At 38.5% G+C, this 21917-nt stretch overlaps 1 protein-coding gene across 1 annotated transcript in view; it reads right to left on the bottom strand.

Annotated features, from left to right (window-relative positions):
* The window catches only part of PIGN (phosphatidylinositol glycan anchor biosynthesis class N), a 105478-nt gene that overhangs the window by 37659 nt on the left and 45902 nt on the right, over positions 1 to 21917 (bottom strand). Inside the window, exons 13-17 of the mRNA XM_048310906.1 lie at positions 9554 to 9632; positions 5813 to 5995; positions 2444 to 2580; positions 1341 to 1440; positions 1137 to 1229 (exon numbers count right to left, since the gene is read on the bottom strand). Of these exons, the coding sequence (XP_048166863.1) occupies positions 1137 to 1229; positions 1341 to 1440; positions 2444 to 2580; positions 5813 to 5995; positions 9554 to 9632 (592 nt within the window). The remainder of the gene's footprint in view (positions 1 to 1136; positions 1230 to 1340; positions 1441 to 2443; positions 2581 to 5812; positions 5996 to 9553; positions 9633 to 21917) is intronic.

The raw sequence follows: 21917 nt of genomic DNA, 5'->3' as shown, positions 1-21917 counted from the left end.
CAAAATCCCATCAAAGACAATGATAATTAAAGCTAAGTTTACACTTACAAGCACCTTCTCAAAGCGTGGCCTTCACACACATTGCAGGCACCAGAAATCTGTCAATTGACCTTATAGAAGGAAGGCATAAAACTAATATTCTCAGAAGGTTGCAGCAGTTAATTAGTCAGCATTGAGAGAGAATATTCTGAGAATATGGTAACATTATCCAGTCTTTGCATCTATGTGCCATTTGATTTAGCCACCATAATCATCTAAGTAGTTCTCTAAACTCTTTGCTAGGAAGAAAAAAAACCCTATCCCAGGTGTTTTATTTAACTAAAAACATTAAGAGCTGTATCATTTTAAGTTTTCAAGTTCAAGTCAAATTCATATTCCTGAAAGGAAATTTTATGCTACAAAACATCATCTGTGTATATCCAGCTTGAAGACAAGTTACTCGATTACTCAACTAGAACAAAAAAATTGTAAATTAACAAATACAAGCCTCCATCTTGACAGCTCTTAGAGAGCAAGACTTAGCAATTTGACTCCTTTTCTCTATCCCAGGACCCTAGGTTTTAGGTATCCCCTGAAATAAGAGATGTTGGAATCAATTAATGGAAGAAATGTATCTTAAATTAAATTTCATGCCACTGCATGAAAACTGAGGGTTTTTCTTAAGAAAAACAATACAGAAAGCTGCCTCTGAGGAACAGTGTGTCCCAGCTGATAAGACAATAATGAATTGACAACTGCCTTTCAGTTATCTTCAATATTTTTTCTAATAAATGATCATATTAGTTAAATGGTGACACTTTCACCAATCGTACATGTCAACACCATAGTCACTGCAACAGTTTGATAACTGGTGTGCATTTCATATGATTGAGTCAAGCATTTTTTAGTGATCAACAACAGAAAACTGATAGCTAACTCATAGCTACCTCAAAACTCTTAAGCACTCTTACGTTGCATAACAGATCTAGCCAGATCATACTAAATTCCCTTGCTTTGCTACATGCTACCCATGACAGAGATTGGGAAAAGAGCATAACTGAAAAGGAATTCAAAGCAGCATTCCGAAGCATTCCCAACATCCTAAGATGCAGTCCAGCTGTTCACCATTTAAAACCTTGAGCAAAGCAATACAATACCTTAGCTTGAATCCACAGCTGTGTGATCACTGGCCAGCCAGCAAAGACAAGAAGGCCAATGGTGAGTGCAGAGCGGTAGAAAAAGCTGAAGACCTAATTTAAAAAAATTCAAGAAGGGACTGAAAATCAAACACATTAACTCCTCAAAGAGGTAGAATATTAGCAATGAGATACCTTGTTGATACATAAGGATAAAATACTTACTAGTATTTCAATTCCCAGTATACAAACCAAGAGGAATCCTATAGATTGACCCATATGAAGTGACAAAACATTTGTGGCAAGGTCTTGAATAACGGGAATTCTGTTCAAAATGATGGAACAAGATAACATTTATTAAAAAAAAAAAACCACAGAAATAACATAGAATTTTACCTTTACAGGGCAAGGATGGGGTCAGAACACAAAAAAAGTTAAGAGGTATTGCTGGTCCTGCCCAGACCCCATGCGTGATGGCCAGATGATCATTCTCCCCAGTTTTACTCGATAGAAAATCTACAACAAAACCCTCCAGCTTTTTTCCTCCCATATTTGGCACATCTTCGCCAGTGTTTGGACAAGCTTCAGATTATTCACTACCCCAACTGACTCTGAGTATATGAATATTTTTGGTTTATGTTGTGCTTAATGTCTGTCATAACTGATGAAACATTCAGAAGCTTTATAGAGAGAAAAACCTTCCCTGTTAGCTTTTCCTGTGCTTTATGAGACAGCTCATTATCTAACTGCAGTTGGTCTCATTTTCTCTGAATAATACTGAGTTGGTATCTACAAATTGCCAGTAGATCAGGAAAGTAAATAGAATCAGAAGATAACAAGTATTTTTGGGCCTGAAGTAAAAGGAGACCCAAACAAGACAAATATATTTCAATATGGGAGCACATTCCTCAACATGACTAACGTGTTCTCCAAAAGTAGCTGGTGTTCAGCACACTTGACACTTTGCAGGATCATTTTGCAAAGTAAGTCAGCTGCTACAGGTATTTGCAAAGATTTTAGCACTCTTTTGCAACAGCTATGAGAGTACTGAAATTTTTTTTCATGGAAATAGTTTATTTTATTTTTGCTAATAGAAAAGATATCTTCTAGAATTGGCAACTGTATCAGTCTGTTTGGACACTACTCATCATGTCAACTGAAATATAAACCAGAGTCCTTTGGAATGTCTCAGGAAACACTAAAGGACGTTTAATAAAATTGTATCTAACTTTTTTCTCCCAAATTTATGGGAAAAATTTAATTCTCTACAAAAAGGAAGTCCAAACCTGGTCTTATAACAGCAGTAATAAATTGCATTCTTTACTTACTCTCTCAAAACTGCATACCATACTGGCACTGGCAAGAGACAGTATACATAGTATGTCCAAGGACATGTTTGAATCAACAGAAAAAAAGCTATTATCATTCCAGCAGAGGCAAAACTGTAGAAGAGAACAGTATATTTCTGAAAAACAAATGTTTGGACAAACATTCTTGAATCAGGAATAACATGTTTTAAACTACACACTATTTTCCATTTGTTAGTTACACAGTAAAACAAATGCTATTTTAACACAGCCACACAAGCTGCCATGTGTCTCTACACAACTCTAGACAAAGTTGTCAGCCAGATTAAAAAAAACAACAGTAGGGTTTGATGATCTAATTGTAAATATGTCTCCTCATAAGGTCCTGCAGTAAAATCTGCATGCAAAACGCATACTTGTACAATCTGGAACACAATATATGCAATGTTTAATGGACACTTGAAATCCATCTGAAGTTAGAGATGCTAAGGGTTTTGGGAAAAAGAACTCTGAAGTTTAGATTCTAAAACCAGAATATAACCTATTCAGTTCAAGTTCATAGCCTTACAGTCAAAGCATTTAATGAAATTCCATCAGCATATTTCCTCCTCCTGCTTGAGACATTTGTAAGAGAAGTAATTAAACTAAAATATTAAGCATTAACTCCTACCAGAAAAAAACCACAACTATTCAGGATCTAGGAACAGCTACAAAAGGAGGATTGTGACCAGTCTTCCACAGGAGAAACTGCCTTGCTCAAAGAACCCACAATTTCAAAATACAACAGAGGACTAGTGTTGCACAGCACTAAAAGGTAACATAGCTACAACTGTTATTATATTTAATCCTAACCTACAGCTCCTGCTTTGGGCTTTTCTTAGTAAAAGAAATTCGGTATGGGATTAGAATGTTATGTACTCAAAGAAACATGTTCTCAGACTGAGAGCACTCTTAAGGAGAAACATCAAAGAAAGAAGAAAAATTTTAAAATGGGTTATCTCAGACAGGCAGGTCAGTCCTAAATCATCAGATAGCATCTCTTTTTTGTGCAAAGAGAAGCATTAAACAGTCATTCTGCATCTGCCTTTTATCTGGTCATTGAACTATTCTTCCTTATGCAGGGACATTCAGATATCAGAAGAATTACTGGTAAGGGAAGATTATGTACAAGTTTTAAATAAACAATTTAATCTGTATGTATTACAACTGGACATAGCAATGGCAGCTTTTAGTGTAGGTAATGATGAAGACACTGTTTTCTTCTGCACAAATGCTAATTTTTTGAAAGAGTTAAGTAGACAGATACACAACTACATTAAATATGCTGAGAAGAAGAGACAATCAGCTAGCAGTTCACCTAGATGGATTAACATCTTTTCTGGCTCGCCCTCCCTGTAACTGATGTACAACTGCCTTGATCTAAACTGACAGCAAATGCAAGTTCTAAATGATTTTTAAAATAGAATTTTTGCTAAGATATGCCATTAGACTAAGAAAGGATATGTCATATAGAAAGCTGACCTAGGGCAATTTTATTAGCTTTAAATTTTACATTTGCTGACATATAGACAGAATGAATATGTATATATATGATATGCACACAATATAATTTATCACTGAATAAGTAAACACACACAATCAACATTTTATTCCATATAGCGACATAAATATTATAGAGTCCAATATAGTCAGTCATGCATTGAAAATGGAAACCAGATTTGCATTTCTGTAAATGTTTAAAATAGATTAAAAGGTTATGCTTCTTGCTAGGCAAAACAACATTCTATACCAAAAGAAAAAAAAAAAACTGCTTTTTTTTCATACTCAGCGTAAGAAACAAAAACTTTTAAAGATATACAGGATATGCAGTTCCATTACTCAGAGGCTCCTTGATTTTAAAAGGTGGTGCTTTGCAGGAGGCTATTTGTCAGTGGTAGATTACTCTCTGCAAATTTCTTTAAGTTGCTCCAATATAAGCTAAAAACCAAATAACTTCTGTATATGAAGCATTAGCCTCACTTTGTGATTCTCCAAGTATTTAGGAACACTAAAAAGGTTTCTACAGAAAAGGGCCTCTTATGAAAACTGAGGGAAGAGAAATTCTATAGACAAAGAACTAAGAAACCGAATTTTTTTCTGCCAGTGTCACTAGCATAAAATCTGCCTTCAACTAGTAAAATCAATATACCAAACTAAATCTACATCAACTAAGAATGCAAATTTTTTCCTTAATGTAGTTATTAATATTCCTGATACTCAGTCTATTTATTGTAATTATTTTGTTTGTATCTAACATAACATGCATCCTGAATTATCTCCTCTCAGTTATTTGATGAAAGAAAACCTAAATCACGCAGTACAGCACTTATGAATATTTTCCATTTTAATTTTGTTTGAGCATTTTCATTAAAGGTCAAGACTATCTCATTTCAGCCAGTAGTAAAAACCTCAAGACAGCATGATAGGAATCTTCTCAGCATATTATATTGAAGGCAATAAAGATGCTAAGTGAGCGCTCATTCTCACCAACATTACAAAATGAAACAATTCCTTCTATTCTGAACAAATTCTTGAAGTTTGGGAGAATTTTCCCTCCCCTGCAGGCTTTAATCCTTCTCTAGTGAAATGCTAGCTTTTTGCCTATTCACCTTTTTGAGGTCTCTTTCCCTGATGAATGACTGAAAATAAATTAAGTTCATAGGATTTTATACTTTGTGAAAAATCAAACCATAATAATCTTGTCAAAAAGAGCTTCCTTCATCTTTCATGTCTTCTGCTGCACACTTGCAAATCACAAAGATCAAGAGAGCACACCAATCTGTGAAACAACAGCTCACCTTCTATCAAAGCAGGCTATACATTTTAAAAATGCCACGATTGGACTGCACAGTTTCTGAGAACAGATGTAAAATTGCCAAAGAGGGCAGGAACAAAATAATTTACGTGCTGGGGTTTTTTTGGCCTTACAGTGAAGAACATCAATGAAACTGGAAGGCTGTATTCTGTATTCTTCTAAACAATTATTATTATAACAGAGTGCTGTTGATGCTGAAAATTAAACCTGGAAAAATCAAACCTGGTTTAAAGACAGACCCTTTAATAGTTTTAAATCACTATGTTTGCTTACACTTGCATTAGCATCTCAAATGGACAGCTGCAGGAAGAAAAACTGAAGAAGCACAGTACTGCATACTCAGACTTACGCAGTTTAGGAATACTGATCCTAATCAATGGATTTAGCAGCAACACTACACAGGATTACAGTAGCTGGAAAACTCAACACCTTACAAAAGAAGTGTAAGGTGTGCAATTTATCCTGCACAGAGTCACTTAGCACACATATAATACTGAAAACTGATAGAAAAAAATAATTGAATGCTTCCAACCTACCTTTTCATTAGTTGGGACAGTCTTGGTCAAATTGGTGTGGGCCTTGATAATGACCAGAATCACGTAAGTCGTCCAGCCCACAAAACCCACTGCAATACTTAGACCCAGGAATAATCTATCATACTTATGGTAGTAAGACAAGCCTTCCAAAGCAAGGTTAATCAGGGTCTTGCACAGGGCTACCTGGAGGCAGACAAAACATTTAAGCAACATATTAGAAGAGTGTGAGCTTCCCATTCCACAAATTAACCTGACAGCAACTGGAGTTCAAGCAGCTCCACCACTCTTGGCACATGTGTCCTCTCCATGCTCAGGTATAGTGTTTTGGCCAGCACCAACTGCTGGAGTACACACTGCTTGGGACTCCTGCTGGATATCAATTCAACCATCACCTGGCTCCTTCACCATCCTCCCTGGCCATGACAGTCATTAGATGGTGAAAGCTACACAGACAGCACACCTTGAACACCACCTATTAACAAGCATGCCACTTTGTTTTCCCACAAGCATTTGACTGTATATATTCCAGTGTAAGTTACCCCCTTAAAAAACAGTCACGTGCTTCTGAAGGCACATTTACATAGGAGAAGGATTATGGATGCAACTGAAACATGGTCACTCTCCACAGCCTGAAGCATTCCCTGCCTGGGGTTTGATGTCCTCCACTTCAGTAAAGCCTGATACTGCAAGAACCATTGGTGAATTCAGAGACTAAACTGCAGTCCCAGATTCATTCACAGAGCATCTGCTTGTAGCTCTCAGGACATAAATCACTTGGAAACAAAAAGGGTTGTACCCAGTTGTAGCAGGTTCAGTTTGTAAATCGGGCAGAAACACCAAGTGTAGTGGTTTGGTCCAAAATACTCATTACTTACTTATTTACCTTCTGTGAGATAAGAATTAGGAGAAAGCAAAGCAGGCACAAAACTTAAAAGAATATAAAGAAGTTTATTAACAGACCTAAAAGAAAGAAAAAAAAAAAAATCATACCACACCTTCAGAACACTTCTCCTCCCCTCACCTTTCTCCCTTCTCCCACTGGCAATGTAAAAACACAACCCTTGAGATTTTCAGTCAGTTTACCACTTCCATAATAACCCTGTTCAGTTCACTTAGGGAGAGGAGTCTCTCTTGCTCATGCTATGGAGACATCTCCACAAGAAGTTCTCTCATGGCTCAGTATCACAGCGAGACAGGTGCCTGGGTTGGTTCTCTGCTCGCATGTCAGAGTCCCTTCCCACAACTCGCAGCTTTCCCCACAACTGCTTTCAAGGGTCCAATCTTGAGCTACTGGGGTACCATTTAAAGGTTGAGCTGTTCAGAAACAAAGGTTCTCTTCATCCATCTCTGGGAGCATCTTCATCTCTAGGAATAGAGGCATTCCCCCTTCCCTGGGAGAAAAAGGATCCTCATCATCTTCATCTCTAGGACTATCTCTGGGAGCATCTCTAGGAACTGAGGTCTTCTCCTTCCGATTTGGAGCAAGAGTCCTCATCACTTCCATCTCTCCTTGTTCAAACTTCTCATCAAATTACAGCTGCTTCAGCATTTGCTTATTCCAGCACAGGTACTTTTGCTCACAAGTACAGTTTGAATGCTCTATGTCCCATGCTTTCATGAAATTACAATGGGTACTCTGTTATATCATAGTCCATCACCACCATAGCTTTACAACAGAATTTCAGCTTCTAAGCATTTCCTCTTTCTCCTCCCTTAGGGTTTCAGCTCTTCCTTCTTTACTGACTTTGGAGCACTAAAAGGGTTAATCTCACCCGGGCCTTGAAGATGGAATTCGCTTATCGCCGTTGGCCACATGATCTTTGTTGGGCAGCGGAGCAGCTTCCACTGAATCTTCAGCCACACTGGAGGGGGGGGTGTGTAGAGCCAGCCCGTGCCGTCTGCACGGAACAGGGACATGGGGGCTGCGGGTGGAACAGGGCCACACAGCTCCAGGATGGTGTGTCCCGGCCCTGCTGGGCTGCACAGGCCCAGGCCAGTTACCTGTCCCAAGGCCGGAAGCAAGAGAGAGCTTTCCCGGGGTTTGTCCATTCTTAAATGCAGACCACAGAGGCATGTCAAGCTTTTTTTTAAGTGGATTAAAAAACTGTCAATATTCAAACTAGCCAGTTGACAGGTTCTGTCAGGTCACAGAGGAAGCTGTAAGCACCTCTTGGCAAGAAAATCACTTCTGGAGCTATGCTAACCCATGACACCAGTCTAACCACCGGTCCCCTCACTCCATGCCTCCACTGAGGAGACACCATGATAAAGACCATGGGTTTTCCCACCGTGAGTGTCATTTGGGTGTGCTGACCCCTGTGATTTACCCAAAGACGGGAGGCTCATCTGTGTGATTTGGAAGAGTACAAGAAGCAGCTGAACGTACACAATGAAGGTTTTTTATATGTGCAGGTATCCGGTTGGGATTCAAAAATGACAAACACAGAAAAAGGTACGGCAACTACTGAAGAGATCACAAGTCTGCCAGTGGGCAAACTCACCCCAAATGACATCTATTCTATACAATTATGAGTGCATATTTGCAATACAAAGAGCTGCAGGGTTCAGGCAAAGAATCATCCACACCCCAACTTCTGGGAATGGAACAATCTTTCTGCATTGCAATACAGGATGCTGAGGACAACCAGGGCACAGGCACAAGTCTGATGTGTGAGTGATCAAAGACTGAACTTAAACCCCTGGAGCACTCCAACAAACAAGGAGTAAGATTTACATATAACCAACAAGACAAAATTGCAGGTTCTACTCCTGAAATGTATAAAATGTCTCCTAAAAGTAAATGTGACAGCCAAGTAGAAGTATTAGGAAACAAAAAAGAAAACTTTCTCCCACAGCAAAATAGATCCATTTATTTAAGACGAACTATTTCCACTTTACAACAAAGCAAGTAAAAAGGCATAAGAATAAAATAGATTTAGCTGTCCTGTGCATAAAATAGTAATTTATTACCCTAAGAATCATATTAGGAAAAAAGAACTGAACCCTAACACATAATGGAATTCTTCCATGCATCTGGCAGGTTAAATATAATCTTACATATTCAATATTTTCATGTACTTTTTAACACAGAAGTCAATGACCAAGCAAAAACTATTAAATTGAAAAAAAACGGTTAAAATGAAAGACTTCTTGGTATAATTTAGCTCTACAAATTCTTTCCGTGAACATCAGAATACAAGTACCAGTGAACCTGCACCAACTGAGTACTCTGTCACACAGTGAGTGTTAGCAAGTGCTTAGGAACGTAATACTGGAACTGAGAAGCATGGTTCTATGTATGGTTCCCAGTCTGACACACTGAAATGTGAAAGTGAAACCATGAACAGTTGGTTCAGGTAAAAGAACAAAAAAAGCAGGATCTGTGATGAAGCAAGATACCACACTTTTTTTTATGCAACTAGCAGCCTAAGAAGTGTGAACATGAACTACATTCCTCAGTTTATCTCCCAATTTACCCTTTTCTACTGTGGAAAATAAAAACATACACTGTGTGTCATTATATTACGGAATGGCAACAAACAATTTAAGAAGTATGAGAAAAAAATACAGTAGGTCAGTATTATTCATTATAACTCATATCAAAATGCAAAATTTTGGAGACTTCCAGGGGGGTTTTGAGTCAATGAGAGGTGCATCATAAGGAAGGAAAAAAGTTTTATTTCTCAGTTCATTTTGATTTAAAGAAAACAAAATATTTACATAGAGCCAAAACAGACTTACCGCTTCATCATACTTCTGCTGCTGAATATACAGTCTTATTTTTTTTAACAAGTTGATCTGTTCAGAATCAGAAAGAGGTCTGTACAACAAAATAAAGAGATATTAATGATTAATTTTTTCTGCTCATGAAAAGAAGAACTTTGCAATTAGAAGAATTAGTCTGTAATGAAACCAAAATATTCTGAACTTCATTAGAAGCAATTAGGTAATTGAGACTAATCTATTCCTCTGCATTCATCTTCACACGTGTCAACACAGCTGCTTTTTAACTTATCTCAAAATCTTTGCATTAACAGACATTTCTTTTATGTAGTTGATCCCATCTAATCTGCTGAAAATTATCTCCCTTGTGCATTATTATTGAACATTGGTCTGGACAAGAATCATGGCACATACAAAAATTAAGCAATTTAACTGATTTGAATATGGCTGTAAGCAGTTTATAAGATAGCACTGGATGATTTGCTTAGGTTCCACACTAACAGTAGATGATGCCTAACAATCTTCTCTTTGGAAAGTATGACCTTGTCTCCTGTTACACAAGCAGCTATCAGCTGAGTCCCCAGAGCAGGGGATAACACAGTTACCTGGCTACACTGAGGTCAGTGATAAAAATCTCTTTGATTTTAATGAATTTGATCATCAACCTAAACAATTGCTACCATTCTTCCCCTACAGAATGTAGTAACAAGGACAAATAAGCCAGTCAACCAAACTCCATCAAATGAAGGGAGAAGGACCTGTTGCTCCTGTACCATTTTCTTCCCAAGTTTAGGGACAGCAGCAGGCCTGAGAATCCCAGGCTGACCCTGCATAAGTTATAAGCCACAACACAGTCACTGTTGCTCTAGACACCACAGGCAAACCACCACGGGTCACAGCTTTCTGCAGCCAGTGAATGCACACAGCAGTTTTCCTTCACACCTTCCACAACACAGCAGAGGCACAGCACCAGCTCTCAGCATCCACAGCACAGGATGGCCCAATTGCATGCCTCTCTCTGCCACACCTGCTCCTTTACATGCCTCATAGACGGACCACCAAACTCATGTTTCAGGCAGTGGCAAATCAGGTGACTCCCACCATTTAAATCAGCAGCAGTTGCCTGGGTGGTCACTCAGCTGAACCACGGGAGCAGGTCTTGATTTTATGCAGCTGCTGCATAGAAATGCTCATTCCTGCAGCTCCCAAACAGCTATGAATCACTTTTGCCTACAACCCAGTTGATAGGCTGATACAGCAGTTGATACATCAGCAATACATACATATCATCCTTTGAACCATGAAATATATTCCAAGTATTCTGTGCCTGAACAACCTGAATTTTTATTAGTAGTAACATCCTGGTATATTTTGATGCTATTTCATTAAGTTCAGAGCACAGTAGTATTGTGCAGGAATCTTCCAAAACACTGAATAATTGGAACAGCAACTGATCTTACTTTTGAGAAGAGTAAGTAACTGTATTAAGAAAATGTTTGTCTCTTTTCAATCTAGAAAAGAATTGAAGGATGATACCTATAAACAAGTAGGAAGAAAGAGGTCCCATAGAAAAGGAAAAAGGGAGAAAAAAGATGGTCACAAGGTCATGGTAAAAGTTTGATCACCTTAACTTTGAGGGGAAACAAAGGATTTTAGAAACCAGACTTGAAAAATAGCAAAGTGAATGTTGGTTGTTTTCTGCACCTTCATGACATGTGCCTCTGGAAGCCAACCTTGCGTCTGGTAGAGGAAAGGGAGCAATACACCCACCCAAGGTGGGAGTTTCATCATGTGTGGAGATTAATAGGAGGAGGGAAAAAAAAAACAAACATATCTTAGATTTTAGGTAAAGATTAAAAAAAATCTGGAATAAATATTCAGAAACTTTATTTAGGACTTAAACGCATTCAAGACATTCCTATGTTCCCTGTGTCATTTTTATTGTTTTACCCATACTGTTTTCTGTGAATTATATCCTTGTCATATTCAATGCAAAATCTTCCAAGCCAAAATTATATTTTACTTCATATTTTTAGTCATTTAGCTATAACCCACTTATTATCTTTTTATTCTCACTGAATCATTATATTATTAATGAACAATAGTCTTCACCTATTCCTTCTTAGAGGACAGCACCTAGGATCTCTGTACATGGATGGTGTAACAGAATAAAAGGGGTTTTCAAACAGTAAAATGTTGAGTAAGTCAAACACTGAAAGCAATTATTTTGTCAAATGGGGTTACCATTGGCAGGTGCATTGTTAATTTTCAAAAGCTAATATTATAACACACGTTTTACCTTCCTTACATATATATAGTTTTCAAGAGGTTGAATTTACAATTGTCTAACAACTGTTTTTGTAAAATTTATGAATTTCACCAGAAACTAAGGATTATTCATATATAACTATGAAAATGCAAGGAGTGATCATTATCTTAAGATATTTTTTACCTCTGTATTAAACAAAAAAGCAAAGAAGTGATTAAAGAATTTTTGTATTTTATACCAGACTAAAAAGGTTACCAAATATGCTGATAATCCCTCAATTAAAGAATAGGCCTAGCTCACCATAAGCAGTTTATCATCCATTGAGGACACTGATTCACTTCCTGAAGCTTACAAAGTAGATGAGAGATTTAAAAGAAATCTAGATGTAGCAGAAAGCATAGAGACAAAGATGAGCCATGAACAAATATGGAAAGTTGCCTATGAAAAAAACCCATGGACTTTAGAAATGGTGGTTCTATAAAATCTACAAGACTTACCAAAAAACAAAACCACAAGGAAAATTTAAATCTGAGAAGCTAAAGCTTGAGCTGTTCTTAGCACCACTTGATTTTAACTTAAAGTATTTTAAAGGTCTCCAGTAGTATACAGTGTTAGGAAATAATAAACTGATAAGATTTATCTCCCTGTGTTTTACTGTACAGCATCCCAGAGGCACTAGTAAATGTCAATGTATTCTCAAGGTGACTTAATACATACATCCACACAAGCAATGTTAATAGCAATGAAGTGAATTTACTGATCATCATTAGAAAGATTCTGAACTCTAGAAGGAAAACTACAGTGTATGTGTATATGCTCTTGCCAGCTATCCGTCATCAAAATCCAATTCTAACAAATTCAAGATGAATAGTCTTGACTAGTAAAATCTGAGGTCTTCTTCCATAACACAAAAATACCTATCCTATTAAGAGACACACACAAAGAGAATTCAGTCAGAGGACTCAATTCTGTCCTTCTTTCCTTAAAAGTATTGCCAAACACATGCACTGAAAAGTGTAGTACTCAGAGGTTTAACTCAAAAAAAAAAAAAAAAAAAAAAAGCAAGAACTCCATGGTCACGTAGATTATAAACACACACACATCCACAATACCATCAGGATTCTAAAGACAAGATTACATTCTTCCCAGAAAACGATGGTGGTTCTGGAAGAGTAACTTTATTTTTCATTATGGCTAGCAGAGATTAACTTCCTGGTTCCAGACAGAAATCACAGTTTCATCCATGAATAAACATAATTAATTATGAAACAAGATGATTGGGCTAATCATGCAAGTGCTTGTAAACTCTCTCTTCTGAGATGTGAGTTACCCTTGTCATAGGTATACCTGACAAAATTAATCTTTCCAGCACATCATTCATGCTTCATATAAGCTAAGCTATTTGACAGCAATTCACAACAAGACTGTGATGAAGAACATTCACCATAGCAATGTCAAAGGGATCTCTCTTTGGCCAATGAGTCTTGTTTATCATCACACTACAGAAATTACCATCCCCAACGGCATAGGTAGCATGATGCAGTCAAACCATGAAATAAAAAATCTCAGAACAGAAGGAGATGCCTTGCAAATATATCTGTATCCACCACTGCTAGTTTGTTAATTTTATTATGCCTGGTTATTTGGGTAAAGATTTATGGTAATTTTATTGCACAGTAAATTTTCCAGAATTCTACTACAGAAAGTAACCCCTTCGTGTCTGTCTTACTTGAACACTTAAATTGCTGCAGATTTAATAATGAAAGTCAAGGAAGGATCACAGACCTGTAGATGAAAGTACAAAGAGAAAGACTGTGATCTTCACCTAGCTCACTGTCAGATGAAAACAAATTTATTTCAGCTGCTTCCCTATACACACAAACCCCATGTACCTATGTCAGCTCATGCACATCTACACCCCTCTATCACTGCCTTTTCACTCTCCCCATCAGAAAAAAAGAAAATACTGTGCATCCTCCAACTCTTTAAGAGTGGCAAGATTTGCAAAAGACAGTGATCACATTCCTATGACCCTTATCCAACAGCAAATCAGAAGCAGCTGTACAGCAGTCTTCTACCTTTTTATACTGGCTATCTGGGAGATGGGGAGGAAAGCACCAGCTCCTCCTGTTGATGCAAAACGAAAAAGCTAAAGGAGATGGACACACATCCCTTGACCCTCGTGATAACCCCATGATGGGAGCAAGCATTTCAATAAAGTCTGATAGGATTTTGTATAGGTGACCTTCTGAACACCATATAAAGGAGAGCATCCAAGGCCTCTGCCATCCAGACACTACTGGGGGCAGGTGCCAGTGCCTGTCTGCTCTCTCCATGGGAGAAAATTGCCAGCAACAGAATCAGCTGAGTATGTTCAAACTCTGTTGCCGCACATCCCTCTGTGAGAGCGCCATACTACAGAGAAGAGATGGCTTCCACTCCAGCAGTTCAGCAAGCAGCTGAAATAATACTTACAGGACCCACTATTACTGCTTTGATCCACACAGCAATAATTTGATCCAGTGCTGGCAAAATGTCATCTTAAAAGCGCAGATATAAGACTGGCCTGATGTTTTAGTGGGGCTGCTATTCAAAAGCAACTGAGCCAGTGCAGCAACAGGCTTCAAAAATGCAGTCAGTCTCCCCTGAGAGCTGCCTTCAAACATTCCCAGTGCACAACAGAGATGGCGCCTGAGAAAGCACCAGGTGGGTAATGGGAGAGTAGAGACACAGATCTTGCATTCAACATTATTCATGTAGCAGAAACATGATTGCACACTTATTTCTGTTCTACATCAAATTTGCTGCAGTTAGCAACCCGTGAGTGCAGACACTTAATATTGATGACAATGCAACCACAAATGAACCCAACTTTGCCATTCTCTTGTTTCTTTCCAAAGTACTGTGTACAGTCTTGTAGGAGCTGAATGAAATGCATATGAGAAAACTTTCCCAGCTCATCCGTAGCAGAGAACAATCAGAAAGACAATGAATGGCAAGGGATGCAAAGTCTTGAGTTCATTCAACAAAATGTGGAAAAATTGACCAAATAAATATTTCAAAAGTCAAAGTCTGGAACCATGATATTTACTTTCTGTTGAACTTGCTCTGCAATACAAAGTATATGATGTTACTGGGGGCAATGATCAGGAAAAAGAAAGCTGTTACAGTTCTATGGACCTCACCAAATTACTTATTTACATTAATTTTAATGGCCAGAAGCCAATTTTCTCCCATTTTCAAAATGCGTTCAATTCCAGTTCTTTAGATGTGCCTTTTCAGAAGAAAGAACTATTTTACAGTATCTGCCAAAGACAGACTGAAAGCACATACTATGAGATGCAGAGACAATCCTTTGCATACATTTTAGTTTTGATCAAAGAGTGAAGCTTCAAAGATTAAACAATTTGGTGGGTAACTCAGTGATCCTTAATCTGTTTAGATGGCCTTAATTTTACTGGTTTACTAAAATATTTTCAGGTAAGCTGCTAAAAGAGGCAAGTCCTAAGAAACCTGATTTTCATAATTAGAAGATACATGTTGATTACAGATTTTTAAAATTACAGCCATAGTTTTAGTATGCTAAAGTTGTGCTTTTTAAAAGAAAATGTGCTGTACATAAACCTACAATAAAGAGTATATTACAGCTTCATAAAGCCCGGAACCCACAATATTCCCTCTCCCAACTTAATCTAATCTCTTTGCTCCTGCTGTTCCACTGCCAGGAGTTTCAGTTTTGGAGGTTCTAAATTTCAAGTGGGTTTTTGTATTTCTGGATTTTCTGACTACTGTGTTTAAAATTTTAGTCAGGTAGTCTAGTTGTAGGGTTGTAGTCAGCTATCTTTGCAACTCAGTTTTCCTTTTTCTTTTAAGAAGCGTTAAAAAGCACTGCTGGCACTCCAAAAGAAAGAAAAGGATTAAGGAAGTCAATAAGGCTCCTTTAAGTTCTGAGGTTTTTGTTCTTTAATGCATAATGAAATGAAAGGAGGACACACACTTCCACAGGCCAAAGGTAGCAAAAAGTTTATTCACTGACACATTGCAAAAGCCCATCGGTACCTCTATTCTTTTGTATTCATCAGATTCACAAACATGCAGAGGAGGACAGCAGGACATCAGTGAACCCACAGGAAATGGTCTGACTGCTAATGCTCTAACCCTGGACTGTCAAGTCTCAGGAATTAAAACAGCCTTTAATATTCGCAAATCAGAATCCCTGATGTAGCATATTCAACTGCAGAGTGCCTTAGGATATTTATGTAAATCCTTTAGATAACAAAGATGAGAGAAAAAGGAGCTGACAACTAAACTGCCAGCTGCAAATTCACTGACCAGAGAAGCAATTAAGGTAACTGGGCTGCACACAGCATATTTTGCATGTAAACTACTACAGCAAGGGCTTCAGAGAATCAGAGGCCAGAAGGGAGGAGGCCACACTCTGAAATTGTCCCTCTGGCCCCCTTAAAGCAGAAGTGAGAAGCTGGATGCAGGGATAATCCAGGAGCTGGGGGTTTGTCCAGAAAGCCATAGCAGGACATGATGCTGAAGTCTTGGAAAGGGAAACTGCTTTTCAGAGAAGGTGGAAGATCCTTGAAGGAAAAGAAAGGCACCATTTTTAAAGTCTCTTCTATTTTAGTAGTACAGGGGAGGGATATGTGCTGACTCTAAATAACACCCTGCCAATGCTGCAAGTGAGCCCTCAGCTCTCCAAGATACATGATGATTTGTATCAATGACTTATGTATGATTTATAACAATGAGCTGGATCTAGGTATCTGCAGTGTTGTGGCTATGTAGTGTTATACCACAGCTCCTCTTCTGCTCCACAATCCTACATGCCAATCCTAAACCCTAGTGACCATTTTTCAACCAGCTGCATCCAGAGCAGGCAGTTTGTGCTGTGCTGGGCAAGTACCTACTAGCAGGGCCTCATGGCCACCAAAACACATCTGGGAGACCACCTGTACTGATCCTGACCATGAGACCATTGTACTTCAAGGAGTCAATGATCCACATAGCAGTTACCCTCAGTAGGCCCAGGCTTGTGGTGCCCAAATACCTTGGCCATGGGACAAACCCAGTCAGCTGGTAGAACAGAGGAGCCTGCAGGCAGTTCCCACTCTGCAACAGGGACTACACTGCCTGCCTGTCCTCATGTATGTAAGAGCTGCAAGAAGTTCTCATGTAAACCTCCATACTGACAACAGAATATATTACCAGAGATGATTTCTTACTAGAAAATAATATAGCAGCTTGAATGACCAAAACAAGGGAACTTCCCCACAGCCAGCATCTGTGTCGCAACATCAGAAAACTGATCCAGTGCTCCATGAACACAGGGTACCCAGCATCTGAAGGGACATATGATTTATTTGCTATCTGTATTCTTCTGTTTGTTTTATATTATTAAGACAGCTATTTTATTAAGCTATTGGTTATTGGGCCTTTATTACTGATATCCAGAAAGAGTTCTGTACTCTGCCCCTTACCTCATGCCCTGGAGCAGAGCATTCTCTGTCCATCCCCTCCTACCACCTGCTGTACACCCTCCCTCACCCCTATTGCATGAAGTTCCAAGAAAAGGCCAAAAGGATTTATAATACAAGGAAATAGAAAAATATACATTAATCTTGTGATGCTTTATCTTATACACCAGCCTTTTAGCTCCTTCTAAAGACCTTACCTACTTCCTACTTGATAGTAAATCCAATTACATCCAGTCCTCCTGTGCAGAAGCCGCTGCCAGCTAGCTTTTCATGTACACACTAAAAGCTCCCGAGTGCACTTCTGAAACTCAAGACCAGCAGGATGTCTGCCTTCTAAGAGGATTGCATCCTCCCTGAGCAGCAGAGTGCTTCAGACATGGCCCATTCAGTGAGAGAGAAGCTGACAATTTTGCCAAAGAACAGGCATTGATTTCTCCCTAAAGAGATAATACCTATACTATTTAATCAGGAGGGCTTTTTGTGAAAATTAATACAAAGCCATTCTTTTCATCTGAGCACTGTCTCTACAGCACTGAAGTTCTACTTTTTCATGTATATACACAGGTTCTTAAAGTCAAGGGTGGAGGGGAGAGGGCTGCCAGTCTGCCTCCCACCACCAGCAGGCTCAAGGTGCCCACACTGGCCTGCTTGTACCAGCGGTCCCAGCAGCAGCCTTATGCCTAGATTCACACCTGATAACACAATGGGGACAAAGTAGAGAAAAGAAAAGGCTAGCTTCCTTTCCAGGGTTCACTTGAAATTGATAGAAGCTGCTGTCCTTCATTCTTGACCACAGGATAAACGGGCTGAAATCTCTTTGCAGATAAATCACTGCTTCTGCTAAATAAAAGGTCCTCTGAAGACACAGTGTTCCAACAAACGTGCAGGGAGAATAATCACTATTAGACTATCCTTCCCTACTGCAATATTTTCACCCTTTCCTCTTGGTATTCAATTCTTAATGTTTGCTCTTGCAAGCATTATCACATGTATCACAAATATCTTACGTATTACCAGTTATTTCAATAAATGTAATTTATTTAAACAAAACAAGAATATTATGTTTCAAAGGATGTACTGACATCTTAAGGAACCCTGCCTCGCTCAGTGGTGGAAAAGAAATCACTTGCTTCACTTTGATCCAAATGTCAATTTTGTGGGAATATCTAAGTTTTGAAAGGCCATGAGACAGAGGGAACAATGTAGTGCTGTATCTCCAGTCATCAGAGAAAGGAAAAAAAGAGAGGTATTTGTGCACATGGCAGTTTCTTGAAGTTTCTGTAATCTTCAAAGACACTCTACACTCTATTTCCTTTTCTATCGCTGACAAAATACATAATGTGCAATTATGTGGAAAGACTCAGTCTCTACATGATTGATACTTCCTTGCACCAAATCCATACAAATGTTTAAGGGAGTTATATCTCAATTCATACTAGAGGGTAGAGCAAAGGAAGAGTTACATTTTCTTATGGAGAGAAGTACATTTTTATTTAATAGCTGTACACTGCACATTAAAAATGCAGTGACTGTCTATATAAATAGGCAAGTTATAACTCAATTATACACACAAAAATAATTGAGATGATTAATATGTAGTATTCAGACAATTAGGTTACTTTAAAAATGCAGCATAAGGTGGTATGAGATTTTTCATCTATGAGAAGATAGCCCAAGTATCTTATTTAAAGTCAAGTTTCTATTTCCTGCTAAAAAACCCCCAACCATTATTGATATAAACTTCAAGCCATTCAATAAAAAAGCTCAGCTAGTGGTAAGCAAGCACTGATCGTACTTTAGCTGTTCATCTCTTGGATTTATTTCTGTGCAGTGGTTCTTAAACTACTGCTCCTGCCATCTTACTGTGAAGCACCACAACCTGAACAGCTGGAAGCACAGCCATCCCTGGAAGCACTGTGTACACCAGGACTATGCAAAAGGACTCCTGTGCTTCTGTGCAATTTAATATCTTAAATCTCTTGTACCTGTTGGGACAATCAAATTGCATTAATTGGTTACACAGCTTTTAGGGCAACACTGATGCACCATTTACTCACTGCACTACACTGTCCTTCTGATACTTCTTGTAGGATTACTTCCACAGTCCAGAGATGCCAATTTGGGGAATGATTTTGCAATAGTAGCATCTGGCCCCTTGGCACACTCATCGTTGAGCTGTGCCAGCTTGGCAGTTGCCCTAAGGTACATCAAATGGTCAGAAAGCAAAGATAGTTCACTATCCTGGACATCAGTTTTCCTCTGTCAGCAGCCTTCAGCTTTGTCCTCTCACTTCCTTCAAAGCATCTGCTATTTTGGCACCTGCTTTTCTTACACACAAAGGTCAAAGCGTTGTACTTTTTTTCTCAGAATTGCAAGGAAAGCCTCTGATTTTGCTAAGCAAATGGATTTTGAAAATAATGTCTTTTGTATTTGAGAAGAAAAGGTAGGAAGAGAAAGGAAGTGGGAAGGAAACAAATTTCAGATAGTAACTTCTTTCATACATCCAACTGGAACTGCAGGTAAGTATTCAGTATCAGCAAGGGACACTATTCTGCTCTTGCACATTCACTCCCCTGGGAGCGGGCTGTGCACCTTGCCTTGCAGAATCAGACACTTGGAGCTGAGTTTCTGAAATGTATTCTCAACAGTTTCACAAGTACCCTCAAGATACACTTTTACCCAGATTTGTTCCTTGATGAAAGCACTTTGATAAAGCAAAAATGGCATTACAGGCAGCCAGACACATCCTTATTAATAGACAGAGCTATCTAAACTTTAACCTGCCTCAAGACTGGCTCTTCAGTAGACACTACTGAAGTTTCCATCACATAACACAATGATCAGCTCCATCCTCCTTCTCATCATTATACACCTGACAGGTGGATTTCAGATAGATGCAATTTAGATCCAAGTAGGAAAGGGCACATATCTGCTGGCCGCCTTCATTTCCAGTCTACTGTGCCAGCCACATTTCTGCTAGGGATGAGATTCCCTGGAGAAATCAGAAGCTTTATATCAATTCAACATTCTTCTTCTGTTGCCAACACTTTAAAAATAGGCTTATTTTATCCATATATATATATATATATATATATATATATATGTAATCTAGCTTAATGCTTTTGGTGCAATATATTCAACATACAACTCAAACACTAGTTTTTGAGTCCTTGCAGCTGAAGGTCATGAACAGTTTTCACTCACTCAGTAATAAAACACCTGAAAAATCAAACTAGAAAACAGGATTTTCCCCTCAGAATACTAAAACAAACCTTTTAATGCTATTTCTCACTAAAAAATTAAGTTCGGGTTTTTGTTAAGTTGCAATTTCTATAGAACACATTGTTTGTGAATATATACTCCCCTCTCCACCCCCTCTGAAAACTACATATTCATTAGAAATTGCATCATCTCTAAAACCAGAATGTCCCAATCTGATCTAGACTCAGATTTCTTCTGGAGCTCATATTTACATTTCTATTATACAGACTTTATTCAGCTACATCTTTAATTTAGGTAACTTAAGAAATTCAGTTCTCAGAGATATCTTTGTCCATTTTCAGGTCATCAAGTTGCAGAAATAACACAATATCTGTAATAATCACCAAAAAAAATATTTAAAATTTTCTACATAACTTCATGATCCCAAAGCACTTCAGACATGAATTAAACTTCACTAACCTCCAATAAACTATGAAGGAAAAAAGCATTATGTGCTGGAGCACACACTTTCTGAGCTTCAAGTTACATATTTCAGGCATCAGAAGGATAAAAAAAGGGTATAACTGCTTTGTACAACTGAAAATGAACAAAGGTGGAAGAAGTTATTTGTGTCTGAAGGAAAAGACAGTAGTGCAGAAACACAGCACAGAACTGTGCTCAGCTGCAGCAGCAGGTAAGGCCAACCATAGGTTAGTACAGATCAGGGGTCAAACCTGACATTAAACCTGGGCTGACAAGTCCCGAGAGCATACAGCTATGCAGAAACACAACCTCCACACAGTTACCAGTTACTCTGAAATGTAGCACAGCATACCAAGACTTCTCTTGCTTGGGACAGGAGGTAGGTGTCCCCACACCTCTGCATTTTTAACTTCTCCTGAAAAAGTAACCATACCCTTCTACACCATTTTCTCTACCACCAAAAAAGTGTCTCAGCAAAGACAGCAGAAGGGGATACATGCCTTTCCCTCTCTATCTCATTCAGATTCAAGCATAATTGTTTGAAGAACAGATGTGGTTTGCCTTACACTAATACATCAAATCATGCACCTGCAGCTGAAGTTTAGGCTTGTGTTCACTGCACACACATTCAGTCATCTGAATGTGAAGGAGGGGAAGGAGGGATGGATCTATAGACAGGTCATGCCTAATACTACCTCAGGTCTTCCTTCGGTTCCTGCAAGTTGGAGCACTAAGAAGTTACTCATCTGCTTAAAAGTAAGTTTGTGTTCAACCACTTCATCCCAACTATTAGTAACAGGTTGGACAAGACCCTTTTATAGCTTCCCAGACATGAGCCAAGTTTTGAAAGTCGAGAAAAGCTGCGAAGACTAATCAGAATCTGGCCAAACTACCCCCATCCCAGCACACTGTGGGTGAGTATTTGCAGTAATGTGTGACCATC

This window comes from Corvus hawaiiensis, chromosome 1 (assembly GCF_020740725.1).
Source record: "Corvus hawaiiensis isolate bCorHaw1 chromosome 1, bCorHaw1.pri.cur, whole genome shotgun sequence".
Taxonomy (NCBI): domain Eukaryota; kingdom Metazoa; phylum Chordata; class Aves; order Passeriformes; family Corvidae; genus Corvus; species Corvus hawaiiensis.
Note: the sequence above shows the minus strand (reverse complement) of the source record. Positions and strands in the feature narration are given on the sequence as shown.